Source organism: Saccopteryx leptura, chromosome 3 (assembly GCF_036850995.1).
Source record: "Saccopteryx leptura isolate mSacLep1 chromosome 3, mSacLep1_pri_phased_curated, whole genome shotgun sequence".
Taxonomy (NCBI): domain Eukaryota; kingdom Metazoa; phylum Chordata; class Mammalia; order Chiroptera; family Emballonuridae; genus Saccopteryx; species Saccopteryx leptura.
Genome location: NC_089505.1, coordinates 224,028,783 through 224,049,009, shown reverse-complemented (window position 1 = coordinate 224,049,009; position 20,227 = coordinate 224,028,783). Strand labels below are relative to the sequence as shown.

Sequence of the window (20,227 nt, the reverse complement as noted above, 5' to 3'; positions counted from 1 at the left end):
TCACTGTCCCTCAGACCGTTGGAGGGTCGCCACATACAGTGCTCCTCTCACTGACCACCAATGAAAGAGGTGACCCTTCAGGAAGTGCAGCAGGGGCCGAATAAATGGCCTCGGGGCCGCATGCGGCCCGTGGGCCGTAGTTTGGGGATGCCTGCTTTAAAGCATTCACTTTTAAGTGCTTTTATAGAAACTATGAGTCGAGATCACTTTTATTTATAACAATAGATAAGATACAAAAAAAATTTTTAACAAAAATACAAAGCTGAAAGTTATATGCATATTTTCATAAGAGCTGATTACTGTAGGTTTTAAAATACATTGCAGTGGTTGAAATGGAACATGCATGTATAACAGTGAGCACAGTATGCTCAGTTTAATAGTAAGTTATCACGTAGTGGCATTTATGACAACATGGATGGACCTTGAGAACATTATACTGAATGAAGTGAGTACATCAGAAAAAGCTAAGAACTGTATGATTTCACACATAGATGGGATGTAAAACTGAGACTCGTGGACGTGGATGAAAGTGAAGTGGTTATGTGGGGGAGGGGATGTGAGGGAAGGGTTGGAGGACAGGATGTCGAGAGGGACAAATATGAGGTGACTGAAAATGATTTGACTTTAGGTGATGGGTATACAACATAATCAACAGTTCAAATATTACAGAAATGTTTATCTGAAACCTATGTACTCTTGTAGATCAATGTCGCTGTGTTAAAGTTAACTCTCTAAATAAAATTTGAAAATTAAAAAAAAAGTTAACATGTTGCAGGCGATGAGCGGTTTCTGCCCTTGAGCCTCATCGCTTCCTGTGCCATCTTTCTGTGCTGCCCTCGGAGTGAGGACAGCGGCATGTGGAGCCGGCTTCCCTGGGTACTGGGTGGTGCAATGACTTGCATTTTGTTCCCTGTAGTTTTTGGCTGTCACATGACTTTTAATGGTTCCATTAACGAGTGGGTGTGGGCATTAGTGACAGCTTAATGCAGTGGTTTTCAAAGTTTTTTGAAGTCGGGGCACATTTAAAATCCTACAAATAATTGTAGGCGTGCTATATACAAATTTCTAAGAAATATGTTATAATAATTAAGTCAAATATTAAAGAAAAAAATATAAAGTCCAAGCGTGCTTTTATGGTAATTAAACGAAATAAATACGGCAAAATTAAATTTACTCTGACATTAAAAAACATTTTTATGTTACATTTTTTGAGTTATGCTTTTTAGAATTTGTAAAAAAGAGGGCTTAAAAAATAAAAAAAATGACAAAAAAGTTACCTTTTTATATAGATAGATACATTCTTAGTGAGATTTAGTAAATTCGGCAGGTCCCGGCACGAATATGTTAAGTTATTTCATTCTTGCATTTATGAGAAACATGAACCTGATGTGTCCTAGCGATTTCTTCAATGTTTGGGCATCTATTTGAAAGGCAAACTCTCATTTCCGCGTCAATTCATTGAACAATTCCTCTTTTTACTCTTAATTGTGTTGAGTGCAGGAACCCCCCACCATACATATCATCTTAACTTTACACCAAACAAAGGATAGAAGAAACTTGCCTCCAGTCTTTCTGGGGAACATGGCAGGTAGTGTAAACAATCCAGCACCACAGCTTAACAGCCTTTTGCAACCTAATCAGGCAAGTGAGGTGGGGGGGGTTAGGCAGACTGTCAGCTTACAGCCAATTCCCCACACCTCTGTCCCCCAAAAATCTAAACTCCAAAAACCCTGTTGGTTTTTTTTTTGGTCCCCAGCATATTTCTGTGGAATACCATAGGGCACACCTGGAAATCTTCTAGGGTGCACCAGTGCGCCCTGGAGCACACTTTGAGAACCACTGGCTTAATGTAAAGGGAGCCTCCTTTTTTCTTCACCAAAAAGGGCTTTGCCTTTGCACCAAAAACACTTTCTGTCCCTGTGTGGGGTTGCAGACTCCAAGCTGTTGGCTGCGTTAATATTGAGACAGGACATGCAGTTGAGCTTTCATTGGGCCTGTGGTGGCATTCGTGAAGACAGCCATGTCACTGCACCCACTTCCATAGAAACAAGCCGCTCAGGTTGCCTATTGCCGTTTCTCAGGTTTCACTTTTATTCTAACAACCATTTCACCTCAGCATCCTCTGTGATGTCTGAAGTTTTTCCTAGGAATTTTACCTTGTATTAAGATCAAAGTGGTTATTTTACTGACAACCACAGTGTTTATATTCTCATATGTTTTCAGTGTATTTCTTTAGTAGTATTTATTGTACCATTTTTGTGTGTATTTGCCTTCTTGAAGTGGAAGTATGTGATTGATTGGCCAGGAAATTTTTTTTTTCCTTAGGTGAGAGGAGGGGGGATAGTGAGTCAGACTCCCACATGTGTCCCGACCAGGATCTACCTCTCTACACCATCTAGGACCAATGCTCAAGTACCAAGCTATTTTTAGTGCCTGAAGCAGATGTGCTCCAACAGCACCATCGTTGGTGTCCCAGGCCGTGCTTGAACCAATTGAGCCATTGTCTGAGGGAAGGGAAGAGGTTGGGGGTAGGGGAGAGAAGCAGATGGTCACTTCTCCTGAGTGCCCTGACTGAGAATCGAACCCGGGCCGACACTCTATTCGCTGATCCAGCAGTCAGGGCTGCCAGGAAATTTTGAATTTGGCAATGATGACTCTCCAGTTTTAAGGAAGGAAGTTATTCCATATCCCTAATCTTTAACTAGACTTACATGGCAGACCGTGCACGGTGATCTATGAAATGTTATTGTAGTTCTCAAAGTCTAGGAGCTTCTAGAAAAATGAATGCGCACGGAACAGGGGCTTGCGGCCCATGAATCTGTCTAAGAGACCCATAGAAACCATGTGACTCTGTTTTTGTTCTGGTGCAGCCATGCGGCCGTTTCAGGCCCTCCCTGCGGACCTGCGCCCAGAGATGTGGATCGCCCAAGAGTTACGGCGGATTGGAGATGAATTCAACGCCTATTACCCACGGAGGGTAATGAGGTTTTCTTACTTACTCCTCTTCTCCTCACACCCTCCCTCTCCCAGCCATATAACATAAATGACTAGTAATCCTATGCTGGTTCTGAAAAATGACAGGTACTGCCTTTGTGAGACCTCCCACTGTTCCTCCTTTCCCATTTTCTACTTGTGTTATGGTTGAACTGAAGTGATGGTAGTTCAGCAGAACCCAGTATGAGGGGGCAGAGGGTTTCCTGAGCACAAACCTTAAACCATCAGGCTAAGAAGGGGGTTATTTATATGCTTTGAAATAGTCCCACATAAATGTTAACATCATTTTCAGTCCGTATCACACATGTCTGCACCCCATTTTAGGCAGTTTGGATCAAAGTTAAAATGACTTCCATCCTTGGCCAAGGAAACGATCCTTTGATTTACTGGAGACAGGGGTGAGAGCAGGATTGGGAGGCCATTTTTTTAATAATTTGTAATTTGGAGTGTAAAACTTTTACCCCAAGTTGACAACCACTTAAAATTTTGAGGTGTGCTGTTGTCTTTTTTCTTTCTTTCGTTTTTTTAAATGAAGCCCTATCTCTTATTCTGTAGATAGAGTTTCTTTTCTCTTCTGCCCAGTGTCGGTATATGTTACCATTTGGACATCTTTTTCCCGTGAAGACGTTTAAAAATATGTAGCCTTTAACTCTGAGAGTTAAATGGGGCTCTTAGAGTGTTAGACTATTTTCTGTAAGGGGCTCACTAGCCAGTGTGTGATATCGTGTAATTCTGACTGGTTTACATTTTTTCCTAAGCAACTATATATGAAGATATTTCTGTTGATTTACCTAAAAGGAAGACACTTAAATCATATTTTGTAGGCACTAATTGTTAATACCATTCTTTCTCACTGTGTCATTTACCTTTTGGCTCCTTTGTTTCTGAACGCTGTAGTTTTCTATAAGTACCTGCCTCTTAAAGCTGTGTTTAAAGCTTTTCTTCTTTTGAGGGAGGTCATGCTTAGGGCACCCCAGTGTTTCTATCCTGCACTGAATGTTAGTGCTGTTGCTGAGTGAGTGGATGTGAACTGTTCCATTGCTTTTGATCATTCTCGCTTTCCTGCCCATATACTTAACCAATGCCTGTCAAGCTTTTTTAAACGCATGTTGACAGTTTCCCAATACAAGAGGGTCTTTCATTTCATCAGTGTTGAAACTCCTTAACGGGTTTAGGGACTTTCAGAAAAGTCACACTGGAGTCTCCTCATACCTTCCTATGGAAGAGAGGGTGTGTGTTTGATGGAAATTTTTCTGCAGTTATGATTCTGTCATTAAACGGGGACTGTCGCTTAGGAATTTCTTATGCTCCTTACTGTCTTTAGCTGGCAAAATGCTTGGCATCCTATACCTGCCTCATACCAGTTCACAAAACGTAAGTTTCTTCTCAGCCTAGATCCAAAACGGTGATTGTTTTCTGTAAGAGTGACTGTTGTATAAGGTGTCAGGATAGTGCCTGTTTCCCCATTTCCTCCGCCATGGTTTCTCTGCAGGGGTATTACTGTGATTATATGTGGCCAGGCTGGGCTCTCCTGCTGCACAAGGAGGGACTCGGGAGGAACAAGCCCCATATATGCAGGATCTCAGTCCTCACCCTGAGGTGAGGGTATATATTGATATATAGGTTTTTTGGGGGAGGGTGGGCCGGAGAGATCCAAATCCTGATTCTGGGATTGTGCCCACAGTCCAACAGGAGAAGGTCACTGGTGAGCGTGGCAGGCAGTCAGGGTGAATCTAGGCAATGGACTGACCAGTGGGCTGGGCCTGCCTTCTTCCCTGTCTAGAACCAGGTTGTAGATGTCATTGGGACCAGTTCTGACTTGAGTAGGGCTGCCTGAGAGATGAGGCTCTGGGCCTTGGTGCCTTGAGTGTCTGGAAACCCTGGACACCGAGATACATCAGCACACTGCATCCCAGGGACTGGATCAGAGCTTCTGGCCACAGAGCCACTGTGTTTAAGGATATTGTGTAAAAGTGTCTCGTTAACCCTACATGAAATACCAGTGACTCTGCAAAGCTTCCCTGCGCATGTCCAGATAGGTGTGGGTGACGGACCTCCATGGTGGCCTGAGGGGGTTAGTGATAAGACGTGGGCTGAGGGCGCGAGCACAGCCATCCCCTCATGTAGCTGTTGAAAGGGTGAAGCAGTTCTGGTCACAGGCAAATGAGACACAGGCCATTAGGTCGTCTTCATCCCCTTGTCTCTCCACTGAAGGTAAGATGACAGCATCTATCAAGTCCTGTCCTTCCTCCCCCTCCTCCCAATGTTGTTGCAGTTTAAGATGGTCGTGTCTGTTTTTTTGAGATGTGTGACCTATTCTCATTGTGTTTACTAAAATAAATGTAAATCTCACTGCAGTATTTTGCTATATTTTATCATTGTGAATCAATGCCAGAGTGCAATTGCTAATATGAAGGACTCATTTCTAAGTTGGCTGGGATACCGGGTAGAGGAATAGAGGCAGAAAGACTCGAGGTTATAACCTGATTTTTCTGAAATGGAGAGAAAATAAAATAATAAAATGGAGGGAAATATGTTTTCCAGATTTTTATAAGTAGCTAGTTCAAAACACTAGACTCCCAAACTCGGGGCAGTGACCCCCCGAAGCCACAGATCCTGCCTTGGTAGTGTAAAGAGTCCATTGTCTGCAGTCACACTGATGGCTTACCGTTGCATATTGAGGGGGAGAAACCTGGGAGGAAACGGGAGCCATTTGGGAAAGTGATGTGTTGACTGTGTGCTGGCTTCACACAGAAGCCATTAATTTCCTCTCAGCGAGAGCGTCCTACACTGTGCTGCTTTATGACGGATGTTAGCATTTTAAATATTCAGTGTCTTTATTTGCTGTAATGCCATGATAGTTCCTTTTCTGAAGTATTGGCCTTTGATTGCCACGAGCTTGTAAAGCTGTTTTTCCAGTTAAGCAATAGAGGAAGTTGTTATGTAGTTGTCATGTGGTCAGACCACGTCAGGGCAGTGGGGCAGCGAGTCACACAGAGCTGTGGAGTCTGAATCTGGGAAGCGGGAGTGAGAGGCACAGGTGAGCTCAAGTCCATTGCATGTTCCTTTTCCCCCTGCGACTCAGTGTGACTGCCCCACATCACACCCCCTCCCTTCCATCTGGTAGGAGCCTCATCACTACACATCCAGGCTATTCTTACAACTTGTTCTGAAATAATTTCAGACTACACGAAAGTTGCAAGAATGCTACAAAGAAACCTCTTGTCTGCTATCTAAGTCCCCCGGTCAACTTTCAGTCACATGTGCTCTGAGACTTTCCCCCTCGGACCTATGTACATATATTTTTCTGAAGTTTGTGGACATACAGTACAGACATGACACACCTTTACTCTTACTAATTCCTGAGACTAAGAATATTCTCTTGCTAAGTGTAGTCACCAAAATCAGACGGTAACAATGTTACAGTAATGTTGTGTAATCCATGGGCCTTATTCTCATTACCAGTTGTGCCAACAGAGTGACATGTGTCCTCCGCAGTGCGTCACATCAGGAGGCACAGGGTGTTTGTGTGTCCTGCTCCCGTGGCTCTTGTTGAAGGTAGTGTTCTCAGCTACAGTCAGCACTTTCCCATTTGTAACGGGAGGGAGGCGTGCGGAGGACGAAGAGTTTTCCACTCTCCCATCTGTGTTTGTTTCCTTTTTCAACTTAAGTTCATGGATCCCTTTTTTAATTCAGTGGGTTATTATGGGTTACGCTCAATACTTACTTTGATGTTCAAATTGTTGTAGATTTGGCCATTGGTTACTGTCTAGTGCAGAGGTATTTTCCGATGGCTTTAGGCCACCCCTGTGTTTTGGTCATTCGACCTCCGCCGGGGTCGTGACCCACAGGTTGAGAACCACTGGTCTAGTGCATTTTTACCACATTATTGAGCATGAAAGCACATTGGTAACGGGCCCCTGGACAGCATGTTGTGGGACTGTAGATGGCACCCACACAGTCTCTTGACTCTTAGAGCTCCGGGACTTTGCAGGGGAGGGCAGAGGCCACAGATGAGCATAGGCTGGCAGTCACCGTCCAGGGACAGGACTTGTCAGAAAGGCTGGTCTCAGTCAGGGCTCTGTGACACAGGGCGTAGCTTGTGGGCAGTGAGTGGTGCAGTGTGTTGCCTGTGCTTCACCAACTGCTCACTGACTCCACCTCTTCCTCACAGATGGTACCTGGGGTCCCTTTATTCCTGAATAGCCTCTGCTAGTTTCTTCACCACTGAGAAATTGCGTGAGGGCAGGTCCAGGTCCCCGTGTCATCTAGTGGAGGAAGTGTCACGTCAGCAAGCGTGGGCTGTGGTCCTCCAAGGGCGCAGGGTGCCGTCTGCTGCCAGCGGGTTTCAAGATGGCGTCTCCTTGGACAGGATTCTTGGCTCTGAGCAAGCTTGCATTGCAGTCTGAAGCTGTTAAGCATGTGCTGGACCCTTGAGACATGAAAACACGTTCATGCTCTTGGGGGTAATTAGCCCATCCTCTAGCCCAGTGGTCCCCAACCCCCAGGCCGCGGATCAATACCGGTCCGCAGAGAAAGAATAAATAACTTATGTTATTTCCGTTTTATTTATATTTAAGTCTGAACAATGTTTTATTTTAAAAAAATGACCAGATTCCCTCTGTTACATCCCATCTAAGACTCACTCTTGACGCTTGTCTTGGTCACGTGATACACTTATCTGTCCCACCCTAAAGGCCGGTCTGTGAAAATATTTTCTGACATTAAACCGGTTCGTGGCCCAAAAAAGGTTGGGGACCACTGCTCTAGCCCACGTGTCCCCTACACCCAGTACCAAGGCTTCTTCAGCTTTAGTCATTCAGTGCATGGTTCTCCTGCTGTTAGTGAACAGTGACTTGGATGCCTTGGTGGACATTGCAGGGGACAAGCACTCAAAGCTGTGACAGACTATAGATGAGCCAAGAGGTTGATGAAATCCCTTTCATTGCTTGATCACAAGAAACAGTGTATGTTTTGTTCACAAGGCCTACTTCCTACTTGTTTCCCAGGCGTGTGTAGGAACAAAACAAAGGACAGACCTGTAGACAGAAGTGCAGCACTGAACCAGAGCTGAGAGAGAGGAGCTCCCACACTGGCTCTGACAGAAACAGAAGTTGAATGGACATGTCAACACCTTAACATTTTCATGAGCTCTACATGAACTTGAAATTTTTGTGTTGTCTTTCCTAACAAGTGCAAACCCTGTGCTGTCTCATAATTGTTACTATAAATGACATTCTTCTATAGTTAATGTACAAGGGAGTGAGGTCTGCATTGTAGCCTACTTGGTCATAGCATAAACTGCACATAAACCCAGAGGTGCATGTTCTCAGACAGCATCCTATTTAGTTAGGCCTTCATTGAATATTGGAGTTTATTTTAATAAGTAAAACTGCTTTTTTACTACTGAGATATAAATAATGGTAAATATGCACATCAGATATTACATTGAAAGAGACCCCTCTCAGAGGATGATGAGTCTCAACACTTGGCTTGCATCAAGTCATACAAAAGAGTGATGAGTTGGGTCAGGTCATTTGGCACCTGCTGCTGTGATGGTTTCAGGTTTAGCAAGTGTTTTCCTTGGAGTTGGCAGAGGCACTTAAGAGATCGGTTTTCAGAGTCTTGCGCCCTGTGCCTTGTGCCATGTCCATACTGCCAGGACAGCAAGAGGGCGAAAACAGTGACTCTGTCCCGGGAAGCCGAGCCTAGGACTGCAGAATTGTCCTTCCTGTGACTTCCGCTGTGTGTCTTTCTCTGATACCTCAGCTGGCCTCAGTGACGATGGTGGATTGCAGGTTTTCTGAATGAGGCTTTGTGTGGCTTTTGAGGATAAAGTGTGATGTAAAAAAACACAGCTCACAGCCAACTGTGAGGACCCTGGGGTCAGACCTTGCTCCTTGCCTCCTAGCCATTCATCCACGGGGTCCCCACTGTCAGTCAGTCCCTTAGCCATGTAGTGAAGGTTGAACTAGAGTATTTAGACATAGAGCTAGAAAACACTGTTACTCTTTGTCCTAGCATTCTGTTTTTTGTCACTTTGAATTATAAATTAAAACATTTCTCAGTTCTCTGGAGCTTGGAGAGAGAGGGGCTGGTACCTCTATTCACCTGTCTGGTTTATAAATTCTCTGCTGGTTAGACACATCATGCACCCGGGCCTGCAGTGCGTGCTGTCTGGGTAAATGCCATGAAGTGAAGTCGAGCACTGGTGCATGTTAAACTGCTTGGTGGCCTCGTGCTGATGATACTGCTGATTGCTCCCTTAGAGTGCCAGGTGGGGACACCTGCACAGCAGCCTTGCCTTTGGGCAACGTGGGCCATGAACACGTAACCAGAGGAGACACAGGTGTCTGGAGGGGGATTTAGAGAGGTCCTGGGGGAGCGGCTTTTAATCTCTTGAGGAGGAAATGAAGATGTCCCTGAGGTGTGACCGGGCCCCCCGCAGACGCCCTGCCTCACTTATCACCCTCACTGGACCCGGCCCAGCTGAGCCAGTGCATGGAGTTTTGAGCTGTGTTCAGTGTGTGTGTGTCATTAGCATATTTCTGAGGCTGGGGCATTTCAGAATACTGTGTTCTTGCTCGGCGTCTTCTGTTGCAGCTGATGGCATGCACACAGGACATGTGGCGCCATCTCCAGCCTCCCTGTGATTGGTCCATGTGCTGCAGCTCCTCCCAGGTGATATAGGCACTTCATTCCAGCTAGCCTGGTTCTGGGCCGGGGCCAGGATGGTTTGGAAAAAACCCAGTACGTGACAGGCCCGACTAAGGTTAACTGGAGGAGTGATTAGTTGTCTTATACTAGGCCTTGACTATGACAGTGTCTTTGAAATGATGCATCAAAAATAGGAGGAAAGTAGCATTCGTGCAGATGTCATTCTGCTGTGATATTTGAACGTCACGTCACTGCCAGGGGAGATCACCTGTAGCTTTGGGATTTCTGGTGAGTGCCCTAGCAAGCTCCTTCCTGGCTTCCGAGCAGGGTAGGGGCTCCCTGGTGCCCTGTTCACAGCTGTGCTGACAGCACTGGCATTGGGCACAAGCTATGCAAATACCCATGTTGTCTGGGTGACAAATAGAAAGTGAACTTGGTCTCTGGGCTGCTTTGCAGCAACTTCGGCCTGATGTCCGAGAACATTGGTGGATGTGGAGCCACATAATGTCCAGGCTGAGATGCTGCGTGGCTGTGGCTCTTGGTCTCAAAGTGGATAGGACCAGACCTCCCCAGAGACCTCCACACTGTACTCATCACACAGGGTTCCTTGTCCTCCAACCTGTCTCATTTGCACGTAACTTAAAAATATTGTTTAGATTGGTGTATTATGAATGGGCAGGGGATGGTGGTCTTTTCTTGGGATCACTGGGGCTACTCTTCTCAGTCCCTGCCCCAACTTGTCATGTCTGACTGTGCCAGCACTCAGCCCTATCCCAGAAGATGCCACGGCAGTGCCATTCTGACAGACGCTGCACCCCCACCAGCCAGAACTGGAGCGTCTCTTTGTCAGGGTCCTTTTTAGTCTCACAGTCCAGAATTCAGTCTCTTACAATATCACCACTTAAAGAGATACCTATTTTTAAAACAGAAGGTAAAGTTCAGGACATCTTGGGCGTTAGTATTGAAACCTTGTAATAAACGAGTTTTTGAGCAAGTTAAAACATTGCCCTGAGTCAAGTTCTGTAGGTAGGCCTTGCCTTGGGCTTGTCTCTCAGTGTTTGGTGATGAGCTTTCTTTGATGTGCTGATTGGGATAGTGTCATGTTTCCCTGGTTACCTTAACTGCAACTCTGTTACAGCAGATCTCAGCCTGGTTCCCAAGGTCAGCTTCTCTCTTAAGGTCATTTCTGACCTCTCCTCTTTTGTTGCATGGTATGCTTTGTATGGTGAGTCCCCTCAAGTAATGCTCAGTGTGCCTGTGTTAGTACTCTGTTAGTGGGTGATTCTTCCTGTCTCCAAGGTAGGGTCCACAGAGTCTGGAGGCCTGGTGTGGCTGGGGCAGTTTTGTAGAGACTGGCTCATCTCTCTGCAGAGAGTGAAGCTGCACGGGGCAGGTTTGCAGTGGTCAGCCTCACCAGTTCCTCCGGCAGCCTGGGTACAAGGCCTCTTGTTGCCCACACACCTGCTTCCCTAGATTGGGCAAGGAAGCATTAAAATGTAATTAAAATCCCTAGTACTTGGTTGGTTGTCCCAGTGTAACTTGGGATGTAAGCTGAAGATGGCCCTCAGTGGTGGCTGGTGCTGTGGTGCCATCCCCCATGCACTGGGCTGCTGCACGCGCTGCCTCGGGGCTGTGGAATGCCCCAGCTCCTGCCCTGCACACGGACCCGGTTATCTTCCTCCCTGGCTGACTGCTCCCAGGCCCTGGTGAGTCACCGGGTGGGCATCCTGCTCTAAGTGTGCCCTCAGCACAGCTCCTCTCACTGCTGCCCAGGTGAGCCAGTGTCCCTGGGATCATGTGGGCCATTTCCTACTGAATGATCTTGACACTGTCCAAAGATACTCTTCATATCTTCAATGACAAGTGCCTAGCCTGTCGTAGGGAAACTTGGAGCCCATGAATCCATTGTCTTGCTATTTTTAAGGGACTATTCTTAAAACATCCTAAAATTTAGCGCAGTTTTCCTTTGCTGTTTATTATGAGAAGTGGAATACTTAGGCATCGTCTAAAGCAGGGATCTCAAACTCGTGGCCCGCCGAACAATTTTGTGCAGCCCACAGTTTGAGACCCCCTGGTCTAAAGTATGGTTTTTACTGAGCTCTTTGCTCCTTCCCTACTGTAGGGCCCTTTTACCTTCCTGCCTCTCCTCGCGCGGGTCTCCCCCTGGCCTGTCCTCCTTTCCTTCCTCTGAATAACTTTCTTCTTTCAGGACTCGGCATGGGATTGGCCCTGAGCCTTCTCATCCAGCCCTCTAGGGCTCCACCCACCTCTGCCAAATTCTTCTTTCTCTGCTATCTTATTTATTTCTGTATTGGCTTTGTCCTAGAATCTTGTTTAGTTGTTTGGCATTGTCACCAGAGTGTGAGCCCCATATAAAAGAGGAGCTGTTTATCTTTTTTTTTAAGTGAGAAGAGGGAAGATAGACAGACTCCCACATGTGCCCCAACCAGCATCTACCCAGCAGTCCTCATCTGGGGCCAATGCTTGAATCAGCCAAGCTATTGTCCAGTGCCTTAGACGCTTGAACCAGTTGAGCCACTGGCTGCAAGAGGGGTAGAGAGAGAGAAAGGAGAAAGGGAGGAGAAGAGAAGCAGATGGTCGCTTCTCATGTGTACCTTGACCGGGGATCAAACCCAAACATCCATACACCAGACCAATGCTCTATCCACTGAGCCAACCGGCCAGGCCTGCATTTCTCTTTTGACAGGAAGGAGCCTCAGTGTCTTCAGTCTATTTTGCTGTCAGTTTGTATTTCTCTAGAATGTGTAGATGTTTTCCATCCTCAAGGTGGGAACTTGTTAAACACTTCTGCTTCCAGAGTTGAGGCAACAGCAGCAGCTTCTTATGGGCCATCCTCACTGAAGACAGCACCACTGCTGTCCCTTAGGGTGGGCTGTGCTGTACTTGGTGCAGGTGACACAGGTACTGCCCAGCACACCTAGTTTTGGAGCCCTGGGCCTTGCCCTACCCAGTGCCAGCTGGCTGCAGGAGCCCTGACCCTGCAGGGAGGAACATGGACTATCAGGAATGGATTCCTGGAGGGAGACACAAAGCTGGATGTTGAAGGAGTCACCTTGCAGACACGTGGGCTGGCCATAAAGTCAGTTTTCCCAAATAATGCAGTTCCTGATCTAGACCATGGAGATACATTTTTCCACAGGGATGGGCCCTACAGGTACCTGTGACTGTGAGTGGTTGTGAGCAGCGGGAAGAACTATAGTACTCAGATTGTTTGTACTTAGTAGATTACTTAGTGCTTTCAATGAATCGTTGTAATATATCTTTCTAAAGTATTTTTATGATTTATATACAACCATGTGACATGACCCCAATCTAAGAGGTACTGTCTTTCACTTAGAGCATGAAGGAGTAGAAATGATAGGGTGTGGGAGTCAGCTCCGGCTGTGTACAGAGGCCTGCATGCAGGGCTTAAAGGACGGAAATGTGTTCCTTCACAGTCCTGGAAGCCAGAAGTGGTTGGGCCACACAGTATGCATGGCGCTGATGGCTGGAGCTGGGCATCCTAACCCGGCCATGGCTTTCGTGCCACCTGCCCTGTGTTGGCATCATCATGGCCAGAGCGTGCTCGAGTTGGGTGTGCAGTGCAGGTGTTGGAGGGCAATGAGCATGTGGAGGCAGATTGCCAGTCCAGCTGTTTCTGAGGTAGGGGCTGGACCCAGAGAGCCAGCAGCAACTTCAGCCAGCTGTGCCAGCTGTCAGGGGTTTTCTGGGCTGGCACAGCTCTTGGAATCCATGGTAATGGCTTCCTCCATTGAATATTGTCCAAAAGCAATTGTTCACAGGCTTAAAAGTGTGTGCTTGTCACGCGTGTTGAGAGAGCGGGTGTTCTGGCATCCTGGCTGAGATGTTGCAGCATCTTCTCATCTGTCAGAAGTTGGGAGGGTGTTCCTTTTGCTACAAATCCTGCATCAGCCTCTCCCAGCATGTCTGAATCTGAATCTCCTTCACGTCCTTCGCAGTGAGATGCAAGCAGAACTCTAAAAACTTGTGCAGACCTCTCATGATGGGACTCTCCCCTCAGCACTGTCCCAACCCATCTTCCCCTACTGCTCTCAACATGGGGTGGAAGGTGTCTTCTCGCAAACGCTGCCCGTTCTGGAATATAAAGTGGACTAAGTAGTGGGCAGTTGAGGTCTGTCCCTGATGTGACCGGTTCCCTGGTTGGTGTCATTTTTGCCCCATTCTTCCATCGTGCTGAGGCTGCATCGATACCTGGTTGACGTGAGATCTCCCATCTCAGAGAGATTGCTGAGCCCAGAACTGCACACCCACTCTTCACTTTAGTAAGTCGTGGTTTTATTTTGAATAAGCCTCTTTCAACCTATTAATATTAGTCTAACTAAAATTAACCTTCCCCTGAATGCTTCTCACACAGAAGGAGCCAAGTAATTTTGAAAGTTAAATCAAAACAAAGCAGTCGGGTGTGTGACAGATAAAATCACAGCCTGTGGTTAGGGAGCTCTCTGCAGGAATCGCTGACAGCACGCTGCTTTCCTCCTCGGCCCTGGAAGGAGAAGGGCAGTGCCTGGCCGAGGAGCAGCCCTGGCCAGGCTGGCGGGGGCTCTGGTGGAAACAGCTGTGGAGGGAGCAGCCCTGGCAGCATCGTGTGGGTGGTCCGGGCTGGGAGACGGGACCCCGTCCTCAGCCCAGCGCATGGCCAGTGGGGCGTGAGGCGCCTCCCTAGACAGAACAGGGTGCTGGTCACAGGTGTGGGTTCCCATTAAGGACTCGACTAGGGCGGCCTGCAGAGCTGACCAGGTACATGGCCGTAGCTGTTGGCATGGAGTTGGATGTGCTCCGTTATCACCCGGGCTGCTGGAATGGACACTGGAACTGATCCGCAAAGGGGAGCTGAAGTGGGCCCTGAGGGCCGGGGATCTGTCAGGAACCTGGCGACTTGCTGTGCACAGTTTCTCGGCTTGTTGTAAACATGGGGTCACTGGTGGAGAGTCCTTTTTATTCACTGTGCTGCTCCCCACAGTGGGATGCAGGGGTTGAGGGGACTCTCATGTGTCTGTGACATGGGCACGGCGCTGGGCCAAAGTGTTAACCAGTGGAACCACCCGCAGACAGCCCGGTGTAGCGGCACGTCAGGACAGTCACTACTCTATTTTTAATCCTCACGGAGCATGTCACCCCAGATCACTGGCTTCTCGTGGAAGCTACAGCCCAGAAACTTACCCTCAGGGGCATCTGAAACATCCTGGAATGTCAGTAACTTGAGTCATTAGCTTGTTTGCATCTACCAAATTCCCTCTTTCCTCTTTCCTCTTTGCCCTGCACCCCTCGCCAGCACATCAGCTCCAGTTGGCCCGGATAGCCTTTCCCCAGCGTGGAGGTGGGTGCCCCTTTCCCAGCAGCCAGGGCAGTTCTTGACGGAGGTGGTTCTGGCCAGTGTTGGCATCGCCTGTGACAAGAACATGGGGTTTTTAGGGGGGCTTACAGAGGTGCCAGGATGGATTCTGAGTTTTCCAAAAATATTCTTTTGGTTGCTTTGTCTTTGAAGAAGATAATGCAGTGTACCTGTTCCTTCTGGAGTGGTTTGGCCCTCCCTCCCTTCTCCATCCCAGGAGAATGGGGCCTCAGTGGCACGGCGCTCAGGGCTGCCTTCCATTCCATGGCTGATGAGACGGGGGTTTGTTGCGCACTTCAATGCAAGCCCAGAAACTGAGAAGCTTTTGTTTTGTCATTTCAGGTCTTTTTGAACAATTACCTAGGAGCAGAAGCCCACCCACAAATGGTTTTCTTAAGACTGTTGCGTTACATCCTCCGTCTGGTGTGGAGGATGCAGTGACGACGGGTTCCCCGTGGAGCCAAGACGTGTACAGACATTTCACTTACTCAAGCTGACAGGTCCAGCACCACAGCCTTCTGAAGCCATTGCGACACAGCCTGCCGTGGCTTCCTGGAGGGGCGGGTGTGTCCTGACACACCGAACTGTGACTTACCACACGGCAAAGTCTATAACGGAGTTTGTTGTGAGTGTAAATGAAAACAAATTCTCTCTCCCCCCTTATCTTTTTAAAAATTTTCAATTGGTTTTAGAGAGAGAGAAATTGAGCTACCTGGCCAGAGCTCAGAGGCTCTTTTTTTTTTTTTTTTTTTTTAATATGTACAAATCATGGTTCTTTTGGCAGGATTTTATGCAAGAATGGGCATTCTGACTTTTCATCCAACTCAGAATTGATCTGGCCTTTGATGCCCACTACTTGGTTCCTACTTCTCTATATCCACTTTGAAAGAGAAGCTTCATTCTGCTCTGAGTAGTGCCATGAAATACTCCTCCAAGCCTAAGTCTGAAACGGTCCCTTCTGACAGATGTCTGCCGCCTGTTTCTCCTGTCAGGCCTCCCTTTGTGCGTCCATGTCTTCGTCCACACTGGCCTGTGAGGGTTGCAGTGAGTGTGGGCACTTGGGGTGGTCAGTCATTTCAAAGGCAGTCAGCTGAGAGACAGAGTGGAAAAGGGGCGAGGAAGGTGCAGATCATCTCGGAAGCCTGTAGCTCTTCCAGTTTTTGAAACCTCAGATCATGAAATAGTTTTTTAAGAGAAATACATTATTTTTCAAATGAGTCAACAGTGCCAACAACTATTATATTTGCTTTAGGCCCATCAAAGACCAGTGTTTTTATGTTGACTAGAGAAATTCATTGTGTGTAGCTTCATTGTTTTATATAAATATATATGTATACATATATATGTATATATGTGTTATATATATATATTACATATACGCTTCTTCCTTTAGGTAGAGATATTTGATCCCACATATTCTTCCTTTTTTAAAATTTTCTTTTCCCCAAATATCTTCTTGGGGTCTTGACTATTTTTAAAACTGTGTTCAGTCTCAGCTTGTGTTCTTGATAGGTCTGGAACCCCCTTGCCAGGTCACACAGGCCACGTGTAAGTGAGGTGGTGGTCGAATTGCGGCCGTGGGCCTGCTGGACACACACACCAAAGATGTGTTTGGTTCTGGGGGCGCGCCCCCCCCAGGATCTCCATACTCACGTGCCAGTCTCTCAGACTGGAGCACTTTACCCTGTTTCTAGGAGCGCAGGACGCAGCCTGGTGCCGTGGGCTCGCGGCCTGTGCTGGTTTACCTCTGGCTCGGCAGCTGGCCATGGCGCAGCTTGTGAGGAATGGATTCTGTGACTTAAAGAAGTATTAAGAACAGGATGTTGCACCAAGACTTGAGAGATGACTGAATGTCTCTGTACTGTATGTATCTGTTTATCAAGATGCTTCTTGCAGAAAGTATACCTATGATGGTATACCTTTTACTTTTTGTTTTTCTTTTATTTTTTTGTAGAAAAAATAACTAGCTCCCTTTTTGAAAACTTATGAAATGCGGGTTTTGTGCCTTTACCACCTCTTCTCATATGAGGTTTGTAGAAAATGTACTGTGATTATCACAGAAATGCAATAAACATACCCAAAATAACTTCATGAGTGATTCTTCCAGTTACCTGTGCTCCTGCCTAGAAATAAGTTTATGAAGATTTTTTTTTTTTTTTTTTGGTTGTGGGGAAACCAGGTAAAATTTCTTCTGATTAATAAAAAATGTACATAGTTGAACCTTCTTCTTTCTTTCCTTAATATTGTACATATTTTGACTATTTATTAGAGTAGGAGATCATATGACTTATCAACTGAGCCAAATGTCTGCGTGCAATTGTGTTTCCTTTACCTTTCTTGTAAAATTTTGTACAGCATTAATGAGCAAAAAAAAAAAAAAATCACTGTTTTTACTAAACTTTTCCAGAATTAAGGATTGTAAATACTGTTGATTCCTTTTCTATGTAATGTGTCCTACTGGTTCATAGTGCTGTAACTTGTAGAAATATTGTATTTATTTCCTGCTTATTTAATGTCTTGAGTTCTGGAAAATGTTGATCTCCCTGACACACCTCAACCCCCACTGTCCTATTAATTGCTTTAACTCTGAGGTAGTGACTAGTCAGCTCTCTGCAGGCCACGTGGTCTTCCTGGGGTGGCCCTCCAGCTTCGGTTCCTGGTATTCCTGATCAAATGGGTTTAAATTCTTGGGGTTTGCGATCCTTTGATAAAGTCCATGTTTAGACACCATTGAGAGACCATAAATCTGGCAGGCTATAGAATTTGCCAAGAAATACCCAGGGACTTTCTATTTGTTCCAAAACAGCTAGCTTCTCATGGAAGCAAATTTTATTAACTCCAGGCCTTGTCTTTAAGGGAAAAAAAAATGTGTTTTCAGCATTTGGGACCAATTTTTTCATTGAAAATATATACCTGACAGCTCAGTATTCAGAAGGTAGGGGTTAGGTGGGAGGGGTGGTTCCCTCTTCCAGAGCAACTTCAGGACCCCTAATGCTACTTAACCCCTTGGTGGCAACTGTTAAGCTGTGTTTCCCCACCTTCCATGTGGCTTCCTGTGCTCTGAGGTGAGGACTAAGTTGTATTCAGGAGCTACTTGTACAGGCCCCCCCAGCCCTGAACCATTTATTTGGTCCCTCATTTGATCAGCCTGCTTCTTTGGGTTGATATCCTTCTGCTTCAAGAGAGGTTGGAGGCCCCACTAGGGTGGTGTTACGATGTGGAAGGGACTTTGTCATGGTTCAGTGTAGATGGTCTGTCATCCCTGCTGATTTAGCCTGGTGCCTGTGTGTATGTACTTCACACATACACTTGTGTGCAGAGATGGGTTCACACACGACGCTAAACCAGCTGGGGTAGCTTCTGTTCTACTCCAAACACCATGGCATGCAAGAAGCGTCTTCAAAGCGCCCAGTGAAATAAAGTGACTACTTGTATTGGGCAATTCCAGACTTTAGAACCTCTCTTAAGTTCTATGTCCAGGTCTCGTGACCACTCATTACTGTATCCGAACTCATCAGGTACTCCTTTACAAAGAGCACTGATCTGTGTGTATACTGATTCATCACTAACGTGTTCCTGGACCCAGCATATGTAGCATTTGTATTGCAATTTCCCTGGCTCACTTGTGTTTTGCACTGATGAATTTTGACAGGGTAATTGCCACTTTATTGTGCAATACTGCTGTAAATAACTGCAGATTTTTTTAAGAAACTCAATCTTTTATGTTCTTAATGAATTTTATATAAATAAAACTTTCAACTGGTTTTGGTGAGTTGTTGAATTTGTTTCTGTAGATGATGGTGGGACAGCTGAAATTGTATGTGAATATGTACACGCCCACACCTGCCCTTTCAGTCACTGCATGTGGATCACCTACATGTAGGTTTTGTGAGTTCTCGCTTGGAGATGATCGTGTGTATTATTTGCGAAAGGAAACCACTCTTCAGAGAGAAGTGACTAAGACAGTGCAGTATCTACTCAACGTGTTCAGATATGACTCAACACCTGGTAGAGGGGGTATTGGGAGCTGGCTCCAGACCTTGTTGATCAGTGATGATAGCAGAAACCCTGTCTCCTCACCCCGCTTACTACTGGAAGAAAACCCAAAAGATAGGAAGTCTACTTAGACTCCAGAAGAAAGGGCTTGTCTGCAGCGCCTACCCTGACTGCAGGGAACGAACAGCAAGGCCTGCCTGTGAGCCAACCTGCAAGGGGCCCACTGAGTGTTGGGCATGTGCTGTGCATTGGGTGTGAGCTAGTACAGGGATGCAGAAATTAAAGGCTAATTAATTTGGGGCTATGGGTTACAACATCCTAAATAAGTAATTGTGTAACTTGCCACTTTTACTCTGGATTTAGTACTTGAAAGGTTCAAGACCATAGCTAAGCTTTATTTTTAAAGCAATACATGAATCTGGCCATACAATTAATATACATATGTACATTTATTATTTCACATCAAGTTGTTCTGGCTTCCAGCCTACTTGCTCTCCAAGAAGGGGAGTGAATTTTTTCAGACTATTTCTGCAGGGATTTGTGTGTGTTTGTGTGAGAGAGAGAGAGAGAGAAGTTTCAATTATTTTCAACTTTTTCATTTTTCCTATTGATGGTTAGATCTTCATATATTCTGCATAAAAGTCTTATATATTGGAAATATTCTCCAATCTGTTGTGTATCTCTTCTCCAACATTTTGTGAAGGTTTGCAAACATACAGAAAAATTGACGGGCTTTTCAGAGAGCACCATGTACCCATCGCCTAAACTACCATCCATATTTCATCACATCTGTTCCATCACATGTCCACTCGCCCAACATTCCATCTTCCTCTATGATGTATTTCAAAGCGAAGTGTAATCATTAGCACCCTTTTTCTAAATACCTTATATGCATGTAATTTAGAGTTCATTTTACATACAATAAAGGATTCAAACCTTAATTGTGCATTTGCTAAATTTTCACCAAGGATACAGCTGTCACCCAAACTTTGATTACTGTCACTCCAGAAAATTCCCTAATGTTCCTTACCTGTGCCTTTACCCCAAGAGGTGACTTCTGTTCTGATACTTTTCTGCTGTAAATTAGTTTCTATGGATCATTTGAATGGGAGCATGTGGTATGTGGTCTTGCATACAGAAATATGTCCTATTTCTTTCTTGTTCAGCATCAGGTTGTTGAGAACCACGTTCCAATTATCGGTAATT

At 45.9% G+C, this 20,227-nt stretch overlaps 1 protein-coding gene across 5 annotated transcripts in view; it reads left to right on the top strand.

Moving 5' to 3' along the window:
- The window catches only part of BCL2L11 (BCL2 like 11), a 45,184-nt gene extending 26,395 nt beyond the window's left edge, over window positions 1-18,789 (top strand). For all 5 annotated transcript variants that reach the window (XM_066377700.1, XM_066377697.1, XM_066377695.1 and 2 more), the window contains 2 exons: window positions 2,871-2,977; window positions 15,368-18,789. In XM_066377700.1, the coding sequence (XP_066233797.1) occupies window positions 2,871-2,977; window positions 15,368-15,466 (206 nt within the window). In that variant the 3' untranslated portion in view covers window positions 15,467-18,789. The remainder of the gene's footprint in view (window positions 1-2,870; window positions 2,978-15,367) is intronic.
- Window positions 18,790-20,227: the final 1,438 nt, after the last annotated feature.